Source organism: Choristoneura fumiferana, chromosome 23 (genome assembly GCF_025370935.1).
Source record: "Choristoneura fumiferana chromosome 23, NRCan_CFum_1, whole genome shotgun sequence".
Lineage (NCBI taxonomy): Eukaryota > Metazoa > Arthropoda > Insecta > Lepidoptera > Tortricidae > Choristoneura > Choristoneura fumiferana.
Window position 1 is genome coordinate 4,514,358 of NC_133494.1, and position 24,338 is coordinate 4,538,695.

Genomic DNA, 24,338 nt, shown 5'->3' on the forward strand with positions numbered 1-24,338 from the left:
CGGTGTGCCGACGGTGTTCAAATAGTTCCATAATTTTTAAAGAGATGGCACTGTTATCGTAACGTTTCGTTTTATGAAACTTTTGTTTCCAAAAAGATAAATTGTAATACAAATAAACCTGAAATAAAAAAAAACCGATTTGTTACGTACTTTATAATGTTTTGAACATTACTATTTAATTTATGTTTTTGGGAAAATAATTGATGTTTTAAGCATAACAATACAATAATCATCAAAACGAAATGAAGCCCACACGTCAGCTGTGAACTGTCATACTCGACGCCTGTCAAGTGAAGTGCGGGATGTTCTTGTAACGCGGCACAAAAATTATCTACTGTTTGTCCGTCTGCTATTGGTTGATTGAAGACAACTTTCCCAAACAATGGACCATTCCTCCAATAGAATGTGGATATATATTTCAAGTTCACAACCATGATAATAGGAAACAAGAAAAGAATAGTATTTTATTTTTATTAGTTCGAAACACGTTAACGGGATAGCGTGTATCGTGTTTTGTTGTTTAATTTATTCAGTTTAATTATTTTTTTACTGACTCCTTTACGCTTATGAATGTGTCTCCGTACCAAATATTTTAAGGATAGTTCGCAATTTATTTTAAAGTGTATTGTTCTTATCACTTAGATAAGTCATTCAAAATATTCGGAAGAAGCTAAATACATTATTACCTGATTACTGGTGAAAGTGGTGATGAGCGTGCCAAATGGCAAGTGGCGAATAAATTAAAACGAGATTTTTGAGAGCATACCATGGATTAAAAAACCACAATACCTAAAACTAATAAATATCTGCTACCTTGCAGTGTAAATAAGACAGTTTTTATAATAATTTTAGTAAACATATTTAACCGGTCGTAGCAATCCCAAAAATGGCTTTGAAAATGGAACAGAAAAATGATCTTGAATTTATTATGAAGAATTTGTTAGCTGGAGGTAAGACAAGCTTCATTTTATTATTATTTTGTGTAATTACCAAACTATAAATATTACACATTAAAAAGTTTTATGAATGTTGCTGCACGTTTTTGAATTATCTTGAACAAATTAACAATGCCTTATTTTATTACTATTTTTTATAAATAACAGCTAGGTAATTTTAAGTTTAAAATAAGTTTTTGGTAAAAGTACTTACGTTGTTACCCGAACTACATTTGCATACCAAATTTCAAGTTAATGCCACTAACCATTGAAGAGTACCATCCTGCGGAGACAATCCTGGCCGAAATATCAGGATTTCACTACCAGATTATTGGATTGTCATGCAATTTGCATGCAAGCACCCTCACAAGTGGGTCAAATTTAACTTGCAAGATTTCACCCGCACATACATAGATACATATACAAGATACATTGCAAGTTAAATAAAAGCATTTAATTAGCTTTTTTGCCAAATAAACTTTAAACATCTCTTTTTGCTATTAGGTGTTGCTGGCATGTGTGCCAAGACCACAGTGGCTCCTTTGGACCGGATCAAGATCCTGCTCCAAGCACAGTCTGTGCACTACAAGCATCACGGTGTTGTTGGTGGCTTGACAGCCATAGTGAAGCAGGAGTCACTGTTAGCACTCTATAAAGGCAATGGGGCTCAGATGGTCCGGATATTCCCGTATGCTGCCACGCAGTTCACTAGCTTTGAGATTTATAAAAAGGTATGTTGATGAAAATATAGAAATTTATAATTATAAAGTTTTAAAGTTGATGATGATGTCCTGTGCAGAGACATTGACATGTATTAGGAACTTCCACCCAGTGGCAGGCTAAGCTCATTTGCGATTAACAAAGTTAACTATTTTATTTGGTTAACAGTGCCTAGCTGTGTTAAAAACTATGTTAACCCTTTCACAACCCATCATGTTAGCAAGATACAAAACAAGTTTTCCTGGACAGATATTTTCTGATAACATTTACATAAACCTTGTGGTTTACAATCTCGCATTTGTATTCAATACATGTAGGGTACTCTAGGTGTGCCTACTAACATATTCTTAGCTTATCTTCTTTGGAACACTTCTTGACAATACCATTCGCATAAATAAATAGATCAAAAGATTCATCGTAAATCGTAATATTCTAATCTTTGGTGTAATGTATTTAGGGGTTTCCCAGGAGGAAAAACATACTTAAATGCATGCAAATACAATTTTAGATGAACACAATATATATAATATGGAATAATATTATTATTCTAAATGGGACTCAAAAATTAAATTAAAATACAAATAATTTATATTACTAATATATTACTTTGTGGAGGTCCATATTGAACTTGAACAATTACTTGTTCACCCGCGACCTTATGATAGTGTGTTAATGCAGTTCCTCCACCTCCACATTGTAAGAACACATACAAATCACACATTCCCATCTATCAACACAATACAATTTTTTTTTTTCAATTGAGTCTATTGTTATAGATTCCAAGAAATATCCAATAAACTCTATAATTAGCTTAAGAAGTACGTCACTATGATATATTATATTAACCAAGTAGTAATGTTTCTCAAAATTTAAACAAGTGTTTCACAAGGTAGCCATGTTTTCAGAAACAGCTTAGGTAAGTAACTTATCAAGTTGACTTGGACTAACTACGTCAAATTAAGTGAACAAAGAGACGAAGCGTGTGTGTATACAGCTGTGGAATTTAACGTTTATCTTTCGCAACTAAATGTCAATTAATTTAAATCAAATGTATTAAGTAATAATAATTATCCATCATTATTTAAAAATCAGATGCCGTTTTGTTGCCTCAGATTCTGGTTTTTGTAGCCAAAACTACATAATAGATAAAAACCCAGGGGATCTACTCCTATCGGGAAGTAGATACAACTATTTAGCCACCCGGAAATATGCATAGAAAGAAAATTCGCATTTACCCCTATTAATCTTACGCAAACATTCGCAACCTAACCATCTCGGCTGTAACGTAAAACCAACAACACCTTATTAGCACTACTCTAAACCTATAGGCTTACAACTAACAAACTATCGCAGGACATTCAATAGTCGGCCCAATCCTTTAGAGCATGGAGTTCGGCTGTGTGGTTACATAGTGGTTGCAAACATGCGGTGTTTGAACACAGGCCGGATTCGGTCACGGTCGGAGGGCCGGTAACCGTTATTGCGAATTGCGCTGCATCTCGTACCTGTGTACCTGGATCATTATTCCAGCGTTTATTCAGTTTGATTTTCGTGAGCACATTTTTGTTGACATATAGGAGAGTCTGTTACAGTTTCCAGGTTATCTGGTATATAGAAGTACCTACTGGACGTCTAAATAAGAAGCGAAAATGTCATCAAATTCTACATTCTATTCATAAAAACCGGCCAAGAGCGTGTCCTATAAGTAATATTTTTCAAAGGATTTCGTATTTTATACGGAATCTTCCAAGTTTAGGTATATTTTATACCTTAGGCAGCTATTTACTCTTAAACTACTAATGATTCTCAAGCAAACTTAGCCGTTATAGTTTCCCTTGAAAGTTTGATATACTTACTACCATTCTGATTTTTTTCGAAATTTTCCACCGACCTGTTTAGATTTTAGGGGGGGGGGGGGGACGCTCGATTTTAATGAAAATTTGCACTTTAAAGTTGAATATTCTGCAAACAAATCACTGAATCGAAAAATCGTTTTAGCAGTGATGGGCTAATGATTTTAAAGGCCTATCCAACGATACGTCACACTACAAGGTTGGATGAGAAAAAAAATCACCCCTACTTTACGTCTATGGGAGGTAAAGTAAAAAAATATTTTTTTAAAATTTTTATTGCACTATTTTGTCGGCATAGTTTACTTTACATACATATCCGTGCAAAATTACAGCATTCAAGCATTGATAGTCCCTGAGCAAAGCCGCGGACAGACAGACAGACATGGCGAAACTATAAGGGTTCCGTTTTTGCCATTTTGGCTCCGGAACGGAACCCTAAAAACGGACTACAAAAATGAGGCTGTTGAAACGTTCGAATATTGAGCCATCTACATAAAAGCGGTTTGTATCAATATTCTTTTAAACATTCAGGACTAAGTACATACATTTCCCACAGTGTGTCAATGAGGGCTATCGCGTATGAATTCGCCACTAGAGGCGCTAGTGTAGCGTGAGGTCTCCGAAATGTCAAATCCCATAGTTTTTGGGTGAGCTACGCGGGTTTATTTATAATTAGAATAATTTTGTGAATATCTGAAATTAATTATGGCAAATATGCGTTCCGGGGCAATGAATGTCTGTGTTTTGAGACAGTTTTGTCTTTCGGAAACCTTTGTCCTCCCTTTTTTCCGAATAAAACGGGGACTATGCAACACTGTGGCATGCTCGATATTTTTATGGTACGGTTTTAAAGTGTATTAAATATGATTTTAATCTAAACTTTGTTTTCAGGCCCGTAATAACAGACTTTGAAAGCCATACTTAAAAACCTCACGCAACAGTGCGCCATCTAGTGAGACAAAAAACGATAGCCCTCATTGAGCTATCCGCAATTAGTAGGCTACTTGGTAGAAAAATGGCTGCCAATTGTCTAGCAAAGTAGGAATCAAATTTTAGTCTACATAATAGACAACAGCTTAGAAGCGTGGTGCTGTAACAACTCGTCCCTCCGATGTCATTTCTTTTACTTTACAAGTTATAATTTATTTAAGGGCTGTTTCACCATCCATTGATTAGCGTTAACCGACGGTTAAATGTGATGCCGTCTCCGTCTATTCGAACAAAACAAATAGAGACGGCATCACACCTAACCGCCAGTTAACACTAATCAATGGATGGTGAAACAGCCCCTTAGTCCTTGCACTTGCGTGCAATCATTTCTCGACAACCATGCCAAAGTATGTACGTAGGTTTTAATAATTTCAATCACGTTTACGCTGCAAATGGTTCTGTGCGCTGGCAAAAGTGAATAATAAATAGAAAGTATTGCATGATTGATTGATGATGATAATACACGCGACAGGACTTGTGTAACACGCGTTTATATTTTCTTAAGTCAATGGTCCAACGTTATGCAATTCTTATAGTTATTCACGTGCGTGGTCATAGGGACAAGATAACAATAGAATTATTGTCCGACCGCGATGGACAAGACTATTATAATTTATTGAATCAGGCGTTACTTTGCGGAGGTCCATATCAATTAACTAAAATAATTTCCTTGCTCACCCGCGACCTTATGATAGCTAAGTCTATGCAAAATATGCGTGTTCATGCAGTTCCTCCACCTCCACACTGTAAGAACACACACAAATCACACAAACCCATCTATCACCACCACCACACTACACTGACGCGTTTCGAACTCAACCAGAGCTCATCTTCAGAGTGACACAACCATACGCCATGCTACCAGTTGTTACAACCACAACCACACAACCATACACCATGCTACCAGTTGTTGTATTTTAGTTCAAGACTATTATAATTATCACCTCTTCCTTGAAGACAATCTAAAACCGGCTAAATGCATGTCGGACCTTGCACAGTGGGTTCTGCACTAAAGATGCGGGAAATATTCAATGCTACATAGCCCTTTTTAGGGTTCTGTACCCAAAGGGTGCCAACGGAACCCTATTACTGAGACTCCGCTGTCTGTCTGTCCGTCTGTCACAGGGCACTATCTCTTGAGTCATAATAGTTAGACACTTCAAATTTTCACAGATTATGTATTACTGTGGCCGCTATAACAATAAATACTAAAAACAAAGTAAAATAAATATTTAAGGGGGGCTCCCATACAACAAACGTGATTGTTTTGCCGTTTTTTTGCTTGATATTAATAATAAAATAAAATAAATATTTAAGGGGGCTCTCCCTAATTGCCGTTTTTTTGCCAATGTCTAATGTTGTAACCCGTTGTAAATGGTGGAACCCTTCGTGCGCGAGTCCGACTCGCACTTGGCCGGTTTTTTTTTGTTGGCCTGTTTAAGTGTTCCACTGCTACGCAAAGGCCTCCCCTTTCGTTCGCTATTCGTCCATAGGGGGGGAGGAATCGATAGCGATAGCCTTTATTTTATTATCTGTTAATTAATTTAATCTGTTTTATGTAAGTACAATCAAGTTATGCAGTATAATACAAAAAATAGGCCGGATTATTATTCCTGTGTCACCTCAACTTATTTACTACTATTGACTGTGTGGAGTCAAATAGAAATCTAACTACATTCATCCTAATGAGCTTCCATTTCCACAACAATTCTTATGTGGCATGCTAATATCAGCCGTGAAATTAATTGTTATTGTGGAAAAATTCAGATAAGCGATTCAGTTTGCCACTGTATCGCATTCACATTCCATAAAATCTGTGACATTAATGTTTAGTTCCCTTTAGTCACGTTTAAATTTTAATGGACTTGCGGTTAAATGCAGCCCGACTTTGCAATCGTGCCTCCATTGTTATTACGGTCATTAAGAGGTTTAAGTGTTTCGCAGACATTGCAGATTTGGGAAGATTGTCTCGTATAGCGCTGTCTGAAATGTCGGGGAACGACGTTTGCCTAAAAATAAACTATTATGCAAAAATAAAAATCACTGTAATGTTGCCAAGAAGTACGCGGATGTGCCGATTGTAGTTCCGTCTACAGCATTAAGCTTAGATTTAGGCCTAAAATGACAGTTTTCTGTGAACTTATATGTGTCAAAGACATGTTCAACGGCTGTCTAAGTTTTTGTGTTTAACATTGTACGGCGATGAAACCCATATATATAAAGAAATTTTTTAACAAATAAGTTAAACCGGCTCCAAAAAAATAACAAAAAATTAAACCGGATGGATTGAAACGCATAGTATTTAGATGAGATAGGCGACTATTGTTCGATTCCTGCTGGCTCGTGCTGAGGCACCGACTTCGAGCTAGTAGGTACCTAGTGCTAGAGAAATATTTTTCGATTTTCCGTTTCCACAAGGGTATCGGAGCACATACGCAGTATGAGGAAACAGGACGACAAGGGGTCTGCTGTGGCCGAGCACTTAATGGACTCGGGTTCGACGCACTATATCATATTTGATAGGGTATTTGTACTTGCGAGAGAGAAATTTTTCATTCCGCGGAAAGTGCGTGAAGCCATCGAGATTAGTCGTCGTCCGAATTTCAACCGGGATAGTGGTTGGACGGTACCTCCGAGTTGGAAAACGGTGTTAAATACTCGTGCTGCGTCATCGGTGTGTGTGAACGTGCCTTTACAGAGCGATGTTGTTAGTGTTGTGTGCTACCCTACATTTGACAGTTGTAATGAAAATGTTGATGAAAACGTGGGTAGTTGTGTGCCGGTGTCAGTTTCGTCGGGTAGTCGCAGGCGGCGCGCAGTGCGCGTGTTGCAGCAGCCGCTGAGTCGCGTTGCTCCGAAGACGAAGGGCTACGGATTAGCCCGAAACATGTCGAGCTAAACTCGATTTAAGACGTGAGTTATCCGGGTATTTAATATGAGTGAGTCTCACGGTAGTTTCATGTTCAAAATTGTAAATGCTTATCTTAATGCTAAAAATGCCAAAATCGCCATAGGTGTGTCTACAAAATTTGAGGTTTGCCCTCGATTTCCCTAGGATCCCATCATTAGATCTTGACTTGGTGACAATGGGACCACCTCAAAAGAGTACCCTTTCGAATAAAAAAAGAACTTTGAAAATCGGTCCACAATTGACTGAGTAATCATACATAAAAAAAAATACAAACATTGGAACATAGAACCTCTTCCTTTTTTGAAGTCGGTTAATTAGTGACAGCAAAACTGTCACTTATGGACATGCTAAAATTTGGTAGATATCTATTGATCATTCTATTAGCGCATCCGGTTTGCTCCTAGCGACAAATTGACATAAATGAGGGCTATCGCGTATGAATTCGCCACTAGAGGCGCTAGTGTAGCGTGAGGTCTCCGAAATGTCAAATCTCATAGTTTTTGGGTGAGCTACGCGGGTTTATTTATAATTAGAATAATTTTGTGAATATTTTGCAATATCTGAAATTAATTATGGCAAATATGCGTTCCGGGGCAATGAATGTCTCGTGTTTTGAGACAGTTTTGTCTTTCGGAAACCTTTGTCCTCCCTTTTTTGCGAACAAAACGGGGACTATGCAACACTGTGGCATGCTCGATATTTATATGGTACGGTTTTAAGGCGTATTAAATATGATTTTAATCTAAACTTTGTTTTCACGCCCGTAATAACAGACTTTCAAAACCATACCTACTTAAAAACCTCACGCAACAGTGCGCCATCTAGTGAGACAAAAAACGATAGCCCATATTGACGATAAAGCCGAAAATCTTTCTTCTCTTAAAGTCAAAATTTTCATATCGATTTTCGTATCGACGTACTTTTTTTAAATCTCAATTTGACAACTGTACCTACTTGCGAAATTGCGGATAAAACCCAATCAGACAAGCAAAAGTGCGCTGGATGCGGATGGCGCTGGTCTTATTTTATCCAAGCAATATACAGCTATTCATTTACTCAAGAGTTCTACTGACAGCTGACACTAAAGGGTTCTACAAAATTCAGTTGGGTGAAGCTTGCCCGACGTAGTAACAACAGTACCAAAATAACCTTTATAATATTTTTTTTCTCAAAAATGTCCGTAAAAGTTGACATTATTCTTTACATATCAGAAGGTGAAGTGCATAGTTTATGGTCAGCGAAAAATTAAAAAATTAAAAAGATTGCAGGCGCGCTAGCTCGACAATAATGAATTAGCGCGCCTGCAATCAGTCACTTTTTTTTTAAAGTTAAAAGGCCATGGAAATGTTGGCACAAGTCGTATACAGCCAAGTCTAATGGCCGGTATCAGATATTTTGTTGGAACTCCGGACTTTTTCTATTGGGTCTGAAATAGCTTGTGGTGTTTTCGGTGGAAAAATACACCTGCAGTTCATTTTTAATGAAAAAAGGCGGGAAAGCATAAGAAAAATATTATAATAAAATTAAACTTTATAATATATTTTGAGAAAAAGTTTATTCTATTTCAGAATTATTTACCATTTTTGAGAAAAGCTTTATATTAGTCTCGGCTGGAATAGCAATTGCTGGCTTCGTATTAGTTAAACGGACTCGCAAGCTCGTCCGTTTAATACTCATACTCAGCCAGCAATTGCCTACTTCCAGGCCACGACAATAATCTACTATTGTCATGCACTTTTGCAGTTACCAGTTAGTTTGTCGCACGAATAACTGTTTAAAATAGCAACGGCAAACACATCCCTATCGCGAATAATGAGATGACTCATTCATTCAATAAATAATTCGCCATTCGATGGCCGGCGGGTGTTCAACTCGACGAATGAATGACCTTTTGATCTGAACCGTAGTAGGTAAAACTTGTTTATTGCGAACAAAGCTGAACTAAACAACACTGGAAAATTGGACAATCATCGTCAACCGCAACTATGTGGACTACATTGATATGGAAACCTATACATACTTCCTCGTATATTTAGGTATAAATAAAGTCCTGACTGAGATACTGACTGAGAAACTTTTAGCTTTTAGGTGTACAGTTTAAAATCTAAATTATCTAAAATATTAAATTATCTGCGCCGTACTAACTATAGTCCGACAACATCGCGCGCGACCCTCCCTAGGTATGAGACGCGGTAGCGGGGGCGAGGTACTATAGACGTCAGCGGGGGTGGAAGGGGTAGCAGGGAGTAAAACCGCGCGCAATGCACGGCGCTCCCATTCAGCCAATGTTGCGACTTTAGCTAATTTTTAGCTAGATCTAGCCACATTTAAGAAATAGTTAGCTTCAAAAAAAAATTTAGTGGCCAAATTTTTTAGCCACACTTTCTAGCTACTTACAACAAGTAAGTTACCACTGTTTACCACGACATATTGCACTTGAGAAAGCAGGTTTAGGTTCTTATAGCTCCTTCTCTATGCTCATTTAATTTTATAATGAACTTGCTAATAAATGCTTTTGTAAGAATGTCAGTCAGATATGAGCATTTTATAATACTGTTATAAGCCTCTTGCTCTTACAATAACATTTACCAAGACTAATGAGTCTTTCTAACTAATGAGGTTTTCTTAAGTGCAATGGCACTTAAGAAAACCTGCTCTTATAGCACCATTCCTGCGCTAATTTAATTTTACAATGGATTTACTAAATGCTGTTGTAAGAATGTTACACTAATATCGAGGGTATTCTGGCAGAACCGGATAAGTGCACAATATTTATTTTTACACTGTTTTGCTAGATAAATAAAGCACAAAAAAATTAGTATGCCTATGTATGTAACTTTTTTTTTTTTTCAAATTGCACTTGTTTGCCAGAATACCCTTGATATCAGCATAGCATTAGAGCACAGTAAGTACGCACTTTTCTGAACTTATCGAATGCTAAAATAAGAGCACCAGCAGTGGTTTAGTAAGATATTAAAGTAATATTGGATATACCTATATTATTAGTATAGTAATATTGGATGAACATACTTACAATACAAAACACATGATCAGTATAAAGCGGTTTCATCTTAAATTAATTTTGGGAAGACAATTGTAAGAGCACAATTTAGTTGACATATATTTGGGGTTAAGCGATCAAGTTAGATTAAAAAACCAGACTTAAGGAATAAATTGAGGTTCTTGCTTTACCTAAATTTTTATGTAACCCTAATTTAATTAATATGGCCACGCTATTAGCTTTCAAGAATGCTAATGTTAGAAGATTACAATAGTATAAAAGTGCACTTGAAAAATGCAGCTATAGCAATGACGAATCGTGAAGACAATAAATATATAAAATAATTAAAAGAAGATACGAAATGGCATTGATTAAGTGCCTAAAATTTTAAGTGAAAAACAGGGTCTACTTTACAGAAAAGAATAATTTCCACGCGAATAATTACCGTAAAAAAACGCATACCATTAATAACGTTAACGTTGAGTTTCTTGCTGGATTCTTCTCAACAGAGGTTTTTCCTAACCGGTGTTAGATTTTTTTTGACATTCATAAGTGCTTGCAGCCTAAATTGAATAAAGATATTTTGACTTTGACTTTGAACGAGCTCGTTCTTATAAGTAACTATATAATTATAATCTGCACTTAGTACTTTGAACTAGCAGTAAAAACAAATGTTTACGTATACAATAATATTTGTTTAGACACAAGCACTCGGCGGCCACATGACTGAATGTTGTAAATACCATCTGATCTTACAAAAAAACAAAATAAGCTTGTTTAGGCTCACAAGATTCTAACGTTGGACCAATATAAGCTTACCCAGGCTTTCAAGATATCTACGTAAAAGCGATATTAGCCTAAGGTGGCTTAAATTTGTTTTGGTAAGTTACTTTAAATGCGAACAGCATTCAATTGGACTGATATTAGAACGATATTAAAATAAATGTGCTTATAAATGGTGCCCAAAACAAGCTTATACGATATTATAGGATCACTGTAAGAGGGAAAAAATAGTAGTCTTGAGACTGTTGTACTGCTGGTTTTTGCTAGTTGGGTAGGTAACCATGCATTACTCGTTCATCAACGTATCCGATGACGTCAGCTGGGCTCGGCCTGCTGACCCTTATGCGAAGACTTTCGCTAGCAGAATCAATGTTGTTTCGCTGTCTCCGCCTAAATTGTTACGAATGACACAAATGCCGTTCCTGCTACAATAAAATACCTGATACATGAGTGTTGCGGTCTTCTCTTAGAAAAAGCGTTGATTTGATTCAGAGAAAGACCCGTACAGAACTGGGTAAGTACATACCTTAGTAAAAAAAACTGGGCAAGTGCGAGTCGGACTCGCGCACCGAGGGTTCCGTACACATTTATAGGCAAGTAAGTAAACGGGAATCGTGTCTTGAAGATATTTCTCGCTTTTTCCGAGTGATTTAATACATCCAGTGTATGCAGAGCCATACTCTTAAGCAAAATGTACACAGTGTGGGGTCAGATTATATTGGTCATTGATATTTACAGACAGACATTAAAAAATCAAGATTTTCAGACTTTTCTAGTTGGTTGTGTTATAATAGCTACTTTCATACCAAATTTCAAGATTCTGAGTTCACGGGAAGTACCCTGTAGGTTTTGATTCCCTTGCGAGTTTCGAAAATTTGCAGCATAAACGGCTGCATCTTTTGATTGCGTTGGCTTAGAAGTTTGATTTTTTTCACAGCTCCAAGGGACAGTAGACCTCAGTATTTGATATAAATTTCACCTTGATACCTCCACGCGTTCCCGAGAAAAAGGGTCTTGACAGACAGACAGACGGACAAAAAGTGATCCTATAAGAGTTCCGTTTTTCCTTTTGAGGTATGGAACCCTAAACATAGTACATTGTTGTAGAGGCTAGAAAGTAAGCAATAGATGAACGAGTTATTAGTTGAGTTATGTTATTCTCGTGCCCTTATACAAAAAACTCCGGCCAGCATTAAACATGGCCCAGTTCCAATTCCTAACATATCATAGAGAACTCTAGACTTTCTGCCAGCAGGGCAAATGTAATTTAATTTGGAAATAGTTCTAAAATAGACTATGTACTAGACTCTTTTTCAGTCGAGTTTTTTGATAATTTGATTTTTTTGCTCTCTTTGTGAAAAGCGTGTCAAAGGCTATAACTTTTAATAGTTATTACTTTTTTTCTAGTATCTAAACGGCTTCAGCATACCGCTGGTCCAGCACGGCGACAAGTTCGTGGCGGGCGCGGGGGCGGGCGTGACAGCTGTCACTTTGACGTACCCGCTCGACACCATCCGCGCGAGGCTCGCGTTCCAAGTGACAGGCGAGCACCGGTACACTGGCATCGCCCACGCCGCCTCCACCATGTTCCGAACGGTCAGTACACTAATAGCGAAATCTATGGATAAAAGGCGATTAGTCGAGCGTTACAACCGTCTCATTTTTCTGGACACTTTTTTGTAAAAATGGCCGAATATTCTGATACAGTTTTTTAGTTATTACTCTAACAAATAATCGAAAATGATATCAAAACCTACAGCCAATCCGTAAAAAATGTGGCCAGAAAAATAAGGCGGTTGAAACGCTCGAATAATCACCCAAATCACGTTTTGAAAGCTAAGAGCGCTTTTTAAACGCGCGTCGACAAAAAAAAGCGGTGCGCAACAGTCTTTATTAGAAATACGCCGATAGGGTATTTCACACACCATTAGCTCACCAATAATACCTCACACTATGGTTAGACAAGGAAAAAAAAACATCCCCACTTTACGTCTATGACAAGTACCCTAAAATTTTTCTTACATTTGTTTTATCACTTAATTTGTCGGCACAATTGCGATATATCCATTCAAAATTACAGCTTTCTAGATTACGTTTCTAAACTAAGCCGCGGACGGCGTTTACCTTTACTTGCCCGAATTTCACTTGCCATACCAACGTTTGCCATAAAATATATAGAACCGTGCTGTTTTTAGGTTTTTTTTTAATGTCATCATATAGAACGCAGTAGGTTAGGTTAGGTTAGTTTAATATCAACTCTGAATTACTATTTCAGAAATAAATTACTTTATATGAAATTCGGGCAAACGATAGAGAACCCGCGGACGGACAGACAGACATGGCGAAATTATAAGGATTCCGTTTTTGCTATTCTGGCTACGGAACCCTACAAATAATAATGTCATCTACCCTATATCTAGTTATATATAATGGTATTAAAGCTAGTATTATTGATGTATCTTTAGGAGGGCGGCATACGCGCGCTGTACCGCGGCTTCGTGCCCACTCTCTGCGGGATGGTCCCGTACGCCGGCTTCAGCTTCTACTGCTTCGAGTCGCTCAAGTTCTTCTGCATGAAGTATGTGCCCACCACGCTCTGCCGCAAGTGCGAGAGGAATACTGGTCAGTGCTTATTACCTAATAATAATCTTGGGGTAAATTACAAGAGGGTTATCGCGTATGACACCACATCGCTCGAAGAACAGATAACCGTTGGGGGAGAAAAGTCCTCGAGTGGCGACCACGAACCGGAAGACGAAGCGTTGGCAGGCCTCCCACCAGGTGGACTGACGACATCGTGAGAGTAGCGGGAAACCGGTGGATGCAAGTGGCAAGTTGTCGTTCATTGTGGCGTTCTAAGGGGGAGGCCTTTGTCCAGCAGTGGACGTCTTCGGGCTGATGATGATGATGATGATGATCGCGTATGAATTCGCCGCTAGAGGCGCTAGTGTAGCGTGAGGTCTCCGTAATGTCAAATGTCACTGTTTTTGGGTGAGCTACGCGGGTTTATTTATAATTTTGCAATACCTACCTGAAATGAATTAGCAAATATGCAAGGGGCAATGAAATTTGAGACAGTTTTGTCTTTCGGAAACCTTTTTTCCGAACAAAACGGGACTACGCAACACTGTGGCATGCTCGATATTTTTATGGTACAGTTTTAAGGTATTAAATATGATTAAGATGTAAATTTTGTTTTCACGCCCGTAATAACAAACTAACCAATATACTTCAGGCAGGACCTTTGTCTACAGTGGCGCCAACTGGTGAGCGCCAAAACGGGCTACCCACCTAGCCCCAAACTAAACAAAGCGTGTCTTGTTCTATGTATGCTACACAACGGATAGATATACATATATAGATAAATATATACTTAAATACATACAAAAATCCAAGACTCAAGTACAAACATTCGTATTAATCATACAAGTATTTGCCAGTCATGGGAATCGAACCCGCAACCGCTATCCGGCCGTGTATATATGTATGTCAGTTAGAAACTTAAGCTGCATTGCCACCAGAGATGTACGAGGTATGTTTATCATGAACCAATAAAAACGCTTTATTTAAGTACCTATCCAACCTCAGCTCATTTCTAGTGGAAACAGCCAATACCACAACAAGTGGGTGAAAATCCATAGTTACAAGAGGCACTAACATAAGCATGTTAAAAAAAGTTAGTTAAAGCTCCGTTTCCACCAGGGACGTGCGAGGAATGTGTTTTTTTATGAACCAATAGGAACGCTTTATTTGCCTCGCCTCACTCCGCTCAGCTGTTTCCACCAGGATGTGCTGTGCGAGGATGGGTAAATGAAGCGTTACTCATGTTCATGAAAACAAAATACCTCGCAACACATCCTCGTACAGCTCTGGTGGAAACGCAGCTTAAGGGTCTCCCCACATCTATCGTCGAGGAATTGGCAAAAGCCGATCGGAAAAAAGCTTTATGTCCACGCAATAAGAGCTAACAAGGCATGGTTCGGTTCGGTTCGTCCACAGTCCCATTTCGTTAACTTCTTAAATCGTCAGCCTATAATTCCTAAATCGTTACCTTCCTATCTCGACCACTTTATGATATCGTTCATATCCCATTTTGTCTACATTCCTATTTCGACCACAGTGTCAGTTAACTCGTCCACTTTCTTTTATAGACCACAGTACTGCTTGGACAGCAGTGCCAACTCGTTCACGTTTACCAGAAGTTGTCTCAGAGATATGGTCCATTATTGGTAATGTGGACGAAGTCATCCTGAGCCCTTATAACGTGGACTTACATTTTTTTTGTGGCTTTTACCGATTCGTCGAGGCGTCTAGAGGTCCCCTACTGTTGACTGTCCAGGTGGGCTGGTACTGACGGTGCCCGGCAAGCTGGTTTGCGGCGGGCTGGCGGGCGCGGTGGCGCAGAGCGTGTCGTACCCGCTGGACGTGACGCGGCGCCGCATGCAGCTCGCCTGCATGGACCCGGCCACCTCCAAGTTCGGGTGAGGCGTGATACTCACGGAAGAAGTAGGGGATCTTCAAAGAAAGAGCTTTTTTGAATTGGACGTTATCGGTGTCTGTGGGCGGCGGTGATTGCTTTCCAACAGGTGACCCGCCTGCTTGTTTTCCCTTATTATATAAAAAATAGAAAATAACAAGAGGAAATGGCATAGCAAAGAAACACGCTGAATATAAATAAGTCCAATTGAGAATAGTTACGTTAATTTTGTAGCGACTCCTAGCGCCATCGATATTCGATAGCGCGATGTAGAACATGGTCGGAGTTTCTATTGTTGTTCACTAGATGGCGCTAGGAGTCGCTACAATTTCGTTGTCAAATTTGTTGACAATTCAAGTAGCATCCGGTAATTGCCCCTTTATGTATTCAGCAGTGTTGGATCGAATCTAAATGCTATCGCGTAGAGATCATTTTTCTTGCAAGTCTAAACTTAAAAAGCCTCCGCAACACCCTCAGGGTTTGCTACTCACATGTGAAATAACACCGATTCGAATACAATGTTTAGACTATCGCGGTCATTACTAATTTTATGATTTAAATTCGGATTTTGTTCCGCGTACCTTGATTTTAGAGAAGCTCCATATCACGGTATGGAGCTCCACAAACTACGAGTCTTATCTACTTAACGCCATTACATACCACGATTAGTTAGGGAAGCTATCGAAATTACGAAACACCCAAACTTTAATCGAGAAGATGGTTTTAAGTTGTCAAGTAACCAGTGCTAAATATTGTTAAACCTGATCGTTTACGTGATAATACGAAAAAGTGAGTGATACTGTGAGTGTATTTTGCCGTGACTTTAAAGCGAGTTCGAGTTCCAATAGTAGTGTGCAACTTGTTAGGAAGAGGGTAGATCGGTTACGTCCGATTTATTTTCGGACTGACAGTTATACCAGCATGACGAAATATCGTCGAGCTTTCTCTAAAACCAAGGTACGCGGAACAAAACCCGAATTTAAATCATATAAAACCAAATCTAATATTAAAATTTGATTCATCTGCAAAATAGAACTTGACGCAGAAATGCCTTACTCATGTCGGTAATGACGTCCTTCGGCACAATACAATAGCTGGATTCGCGTTGATTGCCAGCGACTCGTTAGCTCAGTAGGTTAGAGCGCCGATATAATAACAAAATATGATCATCGGAGGGCGGAGGTTCAAATCCTTCACGAGTCAGACTTGTTTTTTTAAATTTTTTGTGGAAAAAATGTAACATATATATTAACTGGAATATGAATTTAATGACTATTGTTACTAATCTTTAAAGGCTGAATAGGGTATTTGACACAATCAAATAATTACATTTTAAGAGCTGAAAAAACAATAGTTTAATTATATTGTAATTTTTCGCGCTAGGCAAAGGCAATGCCTTTAATGATAATTGTTAAATAAATAAAAATATTCCCATAGATTTTGTATGGCATTAATGAGCTTTGACATCACTTATTTGTCAACTCGATGATCATTCATTTGATTTCAAAGAAATAAATAGCAACTAAAAATCAAACTTTTAAAGTTAATTGAAAATCTGTTTTTTTGATTGAATAAAGTGTTCTTTTATTTGATTTGTGTATTGTTTAAAGGTGTCAACTACCCTATTGCTAGGTTTGGCCGTAGCTTATTATATCTTGTAAATAACTTTATTTTCTGCCACTAAACTAATTAGATATTCCATGCAGTCTACTGGAGGGGAACATTTCGTAGCATAACGGAAGTCGCTCATACTTTTAGAAGCTTAATTTCGTTAATTGTTGCATAAGCTGGTTGATGTGTCGGCTAGCAAAAAAAGGCTTCGCTCCTTATCGCTCAGTATTACCCTTTTTACTGCCACAGTAGGAAAGAGACAGATATATACTGTGCTTGTCTTTTTTAAACGATCTTTCATGTTTGAACGTTTAGGCAGTTTGGGGGGCACATAATATGTACTTCCACTAATTGGAAATGTATCAATTTCGACAGATTTTGCGTTTAGATTGGGTTAACTCTTTTATTTTAATGTAGGTATTTCTGATAGTCTTCCCTACAGTATTACTAGCACTCTGCACTCTTGTCTATTTGGGATGTGAATTAATTGTATATTTTTGGATTGCATGAATATTGCACATGGTGACGGCGGCAATGCAGAAGGTAAGTTGCAATCTGTATTAACATATGTTTTTCTTTTGTTAACAAAACTCGATATTTTGGTTTGAGACAAACATTTAATAATTTTTCCGAAAATTCACTAACCAATTGTAACTAAAATAAATGTGCTTTATTTCTCTTATCACTCAATCATGTAGAACCGCGTACCAAGGCGGAACCTTTTCACCATCAATTTAACGATTATTTTAGTTTGGCAGATGTTTTAAATGCCAATGACGTTTGCAGTGTAAAAGTTCTCAGTACTCAATACTTTATTGCTCTTCCACAATGTATGGTTACAGACAGATGTTACAATAGGATATGTGATCATCTGGACCCTGTTGGGCACAGCAATATTTATACAAGTTCCACTAAATATGTGCCAGTTCAGTTTCGAATGTGCACTTACGAATAAAGTATCTAACCCAACTACGTACAGCCTAACTGCTACGGTTACGGCGGCGTATGGCTCTGAAAAGCGTACGAGAATCAGATGTTATTGAGTGCCCGATTTAGTTTCCACCAGAGATGTGTGTTTGAACCAATAGAATGCTTCATTTACCTACCCTCCCTCAGCGCAGCTCTATTGAAAACAGGTCGGCGGAGCAAGGATAGGTAAACGAAGCGTTTTTATGGGTTCATGAACACATTCCTCGCACATTTCTGTGCGACCTGTGTCTAATTGCCCTAACGAATTTGTTTCCCACCAGCACCGGTATGGTAAAGACCCTGACCCTGATCTACCGTGAGAACGGCATCAGCCGCGGTCTGTACCGGGGCATGAGCATCAACTACATACGCGCGATACCCATGGTCGCCACTTCCTTCTCCACGTACGAACTCATGAAGCAGCTGCTCCAACTCGATACTGGAATGAAGGTGTCGTAGGAATCGAGACATTCCGAAGGATGTTAAATAGTTGTTACGAATTCGGTCTGTTATGTAGTGCGTAGGCGTTGTTTTTGTTGATGATTTGGTAAAACGCACATTTATTTCCCACGCGCCTCATTTGGTCGCCGTGTAGTAACAGTTTACTTCTTTTCTTTACACAAATGCAATTTGCAGCCAAGTCATATTTACCGTTGCGCGTGCTGCACCCTCTAAGACTATGCGGTTATTGCATACAAATCAAGATTCTACAGTCAAAGTGAAAAAATAAATGCCTAAATGTCCCAGGAACCAGTTGGATGTGGGCAGCGCAGGACCGATTGTTGTGGAACTCTTCGGGGAAGGCCTTTGTCCAAGAGTGGACGTCTATCGGCTGATATGATGATGATGATGATATTCTGAACTGGATTTTACAACTGTCACTTACAGCACAAACTATACTAAAATAGTGTAACAGCATTTAGATCTTAGACTTAAAGTAAAAATTATAATAAAATCATCAACAAAAACAATAAAAATTGTAAAGACTTTAGAGACTGAACCTGCTGGTTATTGAATGATATGATATGTGACTTACCGAATACATTTTCTTTTTATATTATATTAGTTCGCGTTTAGATAAAATTATAAGTATTTGTATAGGAGGAAACTATTTTAATTTATTTGCTCCTGGTCATTTGTTGATGTCAGATATATCGCGGCAACCTGTGTCCAAATCTGTCATAAAACGCTCTAAGTTATTGACATAAAGCCTTGTTCCGATATATTTGGATATCTGATTATAAATACTTATGCGTATTCAGCAGGTATATGCAGTATATGAACGATATAAATTCTCAAATATTATGAGCAGAGCAAATTTTATTATTTTTGTATCTTAGAACGTTATAAAAAATAATGTTGTTTGTAAATACTGCAACATTTAATATTACAACTAAGTAGGTAAATATACAGTGCTAAAGCGTCAATTTTATTCGATTACCTAGTTTAAAGTAGGTAAGCTATATTCAGTTCTATATTCATATAATTCACGCAGTTTCCAACACTTATCTGACCATTCATGCACTTATTATCTGACAAGCTTGACTGCTTGAATGGTCAGTCGTGCAGCTTGGCAATTGTATCTATATTGGTGTACAAGGTATTTGGTTAGATACAGATTCTTATCACCCAGACACGTATCATCACCCGATTGAGGCGTGATTATATCTGTTATGTATGTCGGGTGCAACTGAATAAGTTACAGTATTTTTAGGCGAAGTACTGTTTTTTTCTGTTAAGTATAACAATCCACAAGTCATAAAATATAGGCAGACTGTTTTTGTTTTAATTTAACTGAGTTATTTTTTACAATATGTATACTTAAATGTGTTCTCATTGATTACATTTGTTATCATATTATTATATTAATTAACGGGTGATAACAAAAAAAACCGGGCAAGTGCGAGTCAGACTCGCGCACCGAGGGTTCCGTACACATTTATAGGTATGTAAACGGGAATCGTGTCTTGAAGATAAGATAAGATATTTCTCGCTTTTTCAGTGTGATGTAATACTTCCAGTGTATGCAGAGCCCTACTCTTAAGCAAAATGTACGCAGTGTGGGGTCATATATATTGGTTATTGATATTTACACACATACATAAAAAAAACAAGATTTTCAGACTTTTCTAGTTGGTTGTGTTATAATAGTTACCTTCATACCAAATTTCAAGATTCTGAGTTCACGGGAAGTACCCTGTAGGTTTTGATTCCCTTGCGAGTTTCGAAAATTTGTGGCATAAACGGCTGTATCTTTATCTTTTGATGCGTTGACTTTGAAGTTTGATTTTTTCAGGGCTTTAAGGGACCGCAGATTTGAGTATTCGATATCAATTTCAGCTTGATACGTCAACGCGTTCCTGAGAAAAAGGGTCTTGGCAGACGGACGGACGGACAACAAAGTGATCCTATAAAAGTTCCGTTTTTTCCTTTCGAGGTACGGAACCCAAAAATGAGAATAGTTTTCAGTAATAAAAAAAATCTTCTGTGAGATGAGATAAATCATGCTTAGTGTTTATTGTGCAATTTATACAATGTTTATTATTTACAAAACTATTAATGCATATTACAAAAAGGCCCGTGATCAGCAGTCCGACGAAACTTAGACATAATCCTAGAACAAGACCGTTGGACGGCATTTTTGTCCATTGTCCGCACACAATTTTTAATTCTTTATTAATGGGCACAATTATCAGCTCCCCAGTTGTTCTTGTATACTAAAGAGTTCAAATAGCCGAAAAAATCTTCATTCGGCCGACATTGTGGAAGTTTTGTGGGGTTGCGGATTTTTGGCACAAATAGGATATTACACAAAATAAACGATTTTCCTTTGTAATTTGGGTCATCCCTTCGGATCATCATGTGACATCCATACTAATATTATAAATGCGTGTGTGTGTTTGTATGTTTGTCCGTCTTTCACGTCGAAACGGAGCGACGGATCGACGTGATTTTTGGCATAGAGATAGTTTATGAGCCAGAGAGTGACATAGGCTAGGTACTTTTTATCCCGGAAAATGCACAGTTCCAGAGGGAACAGCGCGCGATAACCGAATTCCACGCGGGCGAAGCCGCGGGCAAAAGCTAATTGTCACGTAATGGTCGATTCTTGCTTGAAGGTTTCTCTCTTTTTCCGGCATTCTATAATACCTATCTTTTTCAAAGATCGGGAAATGCCTTTGAAATAGGTAGAACATATTTTTTTTTTTCGCGGCATTAAGTTGGATCATCGAATCTTTATTGTCAAAAGTGCTATGAAGCAGTTGCAACTTCCTCTTCGTCATTTTCTTGGCCGGGCCACCGCTACCACTTTTACGAGCTACAGCCAAGGATGCCAGAAACTGGTACCTACCTTTTCTTTACTAAAATGGTCCACTGTGTACTTCTTCCCTAAGTTTAAATTTTAATTATAGAAATTTACTACATGTTTTCTTTTCTCAAAGCTTCTTGTTTCGATGACGCCATTTTTTATGAATATTAGAACATGAAAAAAAAAATGAAACAAAGGTTTTAAAAGGGGTTGTACACCATAAACAAACTTTTTCCTTAGGCCAGTAGTGTTTTTTAAAGCTTGGTAAATACGTTCTCATTTTTTTGTTATCACCCGTTATATCAGTTGTGAGATGATTGTAAGCAGGGGCGTACCCAGTTTCTGGCCTATGGGGGCAAGTCAGATTTTTTAGGTCAGATTGCCCGCGCTTGTTTTGTCATACACACTACACAAAGACATCTACATGAAACACAAGGTATATGTAGTGTGTAGGGATCCTGCTTCATAGGTAAACGGAGCATAATATATTGTAGAACATACAATTTCCAGGGGGGGCAGCTGCCCTCCCCCCCCCCCCTGCGTACGCCCATGATTGTAAGTATGTATAATATTGTGTACTGTAAGATAACATGACAAAACCTTATTTCTATTTAAAAGTACAGAAATAGTATTGAGCTAAGAAAATAGCTTTAATTATTTTATTACATGTTAAGAGTATTTTTTACATTTCTTACCAAAACATATTATATTTATTTAAATGCATACAAGACGCTACAAAACATTACCTAATGTTGACTGCTGTATGTAATAATGAGCTTATTTTAATGTAACTTTTTCGAAATGTCTTGTTCTTGTTGTATAGTATAGACTATAGGAACTCGAATAATCGATACAGATTAATCCTTACTGATATTATATAACTCTGTCTGTCTATTACCTTTTCGCACTTAAATCGCTGAACATGGCTGGAGTTACTGCAGCTGAAAATTATCCCAACTTCCACGTAAATGGAAAATATAAATAAACGTAACGCGTTAAATTCACAGCAACGGATTCAGCCAAGAGCTAGTTCAAGTCTTGTCTGTTATTTTCAACCGACTTCAAAAAAGGAGGAGGTTCTCAATTCGAGTGTATATTTTTTTTTGTATGTTTGTTACGCGATAACTCCGCCAATTGTGGGCCGAATTTCAAAATTCTTTTTTAGTTCTAAAGGACATACTTCCGAGGTGGTGGTTCCATTGATTCCAAGACAGGATCTGATGATGGAATCCAACCCTCGAACTTTTAAAGCACACCTATAGCGATTTTGGCATTTTTAACACCAAGTCAAGTATTTACTTTCAGAAAGTATAATTTTGTGAACTGGAACTGATGATGAAGACCGGTACTTTGTTATAAAATCATATAACTATGCCGTGTTTAAGCGTGAAATCGTTGAGATGCACTTTGGCTGCAAATCACTAAAACTATGATTAAAAAAAAATTACAAAAAATGGAACCGACTTCAAAAACCTTGAAAATATTTTCTACTAGTTTGAAGTCGGTGCCTCAGCACGAGCCAGCAGCCAAATACATATGTAGGTGAGGTAGACGACTATAGTTCCATAGTATTATTTTCAAGGTTTTTGAAGTCGGTTCCATTTTTTGTTCAAAAAATTTTCTTTTCATGTCAGCCGAAAGACGTCCACTGCTGGACGTAGACCTCCCCCAAGGCTCTCCACTCAGACAGCTTTCCGCATCCACCGCGATCCCGCGATCTTAACCAGGTCGTCGCTCCATCTTGTTGGAGGCCTACCGACAGCTCGTCTCCCGGGCCGCGGAAGCTATTCGAGAAACTTCTCACCCCAATGGCCATCAGTTCTGCGAGCAATGTGCTCCGCCCACTGTCACTTTAGTTTCGCGATTCTTCGGGCTATTTCGGTAACCTTACTTATTAAAATAACAACTTGATGAGAACTATATTAGACAGTCCAAAATAGTCAAGGTTTAAAAAATAGCCCTATAATATAGTTTCTTTACCTGTTTGGTTTAAGGGCCCACGCAACGTATCGCTGCGAGTTAGCTGCGTGTAGCGTCGACGACGCCCATTTTTATTGTACGAGTCTACAATATGGCGTTTTTGGCACTACATGCAGCTACCTCGCTGCGCGCTCGCGGCGAATTCGTTACGCGCTCGCCTCGCTTTCAACTCGCCCGGAAATCGCCAGTGTGATAAGGCCCTTATTGTCTATTTTTCAAAAACTTTATTGATGGAGGTGTAATCATGGCAAGATTTTTGTGCTTATTTAAATAATATATTCTCTTGCGTCAAGACTTGATGATCAAGTATTTCTTTAGTGAATGTTTGACATTTAAATAATGTGTACTTTCTTCCAGGTTGTTAAATTTAGTTTTTTTTTAATTAATGCTTATTTTTGGTCATTTTTATGTAAAATATTAAATTATTTTGTGTAAATAACAACATAGGTATTGATCGATTTGTACTAAAATTGGGATTTATCAATACCAAAGATACAATTTTAACTACAACTGCAATTTTTATTTAAAATAATAAATAATTTATTTCTTTCATGCAAGTCTTTTAATGAATACCGGTCCTGTTTTCATACATGTTTAGGTCATTTAAAAGGGAGCAAAATAAATGCGATGTTTTAGAATTAATTTTATTTATTATCTAATTCCTATCAACGGGCATAATACAGTTGCAAGAATAAATTTGTGTATCCGGTTGTGTTTACATTATTATTGCCATTATGACTGGGTAGCGATTCGTGTTCATTCTATACTTATCAATAGCATAATATTCGCATTTCCCTT

General features: G+C 37.9%; 1 protein-coding gene across 1 annotated transcript; it reads left to right on the forward strand.

Moving 5' to 3' along the window:
* Positions 1 to 322: 322 nt before the first annotated feature.
* LOC141441369 (solute carrier family 25 member 16-like) lies at positions 323 to 24,090 on the forward strand. The gene is made up of 6 exons (XM_074106093.1): positions 323 to 950; positions 1,440 to 1,666; positions 12,601 to 12,789; positions 13,659 to 13,815; positions 15,533 to 15,674; positions 18,532 to 24,090. The coding sequence occupies exons 1-6, from the start codon at positions 887 to 889 to the stop codon at positions 18,707 to 18,709; spliced, it is 957 nt and encodes a 318-aa protein (XP_073962194.1). The 5' UTR covers positions 323 to 886; the 3' UTR covers positions 18,710 to 24,090.
* The last annotated feature ends 248 nt before the right edge of the window (positions 24,091 to 24,338 follow it).

Coding starts and splice junctions, on each gene's coding strand:
- LOC141441369 (XM_074106093.1), top strand. CDS start 887: ATGGCTTTGAAAATGGAACAGAAAAATGATCTTGAATTTATTATGAAG. Junction 951..1,439: donor GAAGAATTTGTTAGCTGGAG/GTAAGACAAGCT, acceptor TTTTGCTATTAG/GTGTTGCTGGCATGTGTGCC. Junction 13,816..15,532: donor CAAGTGCGAGAGGAATACTG/GTCAGTGCTTAT, acceptor TTGACTGTCCAG/GTGGGCTGGTACTGACGGTG.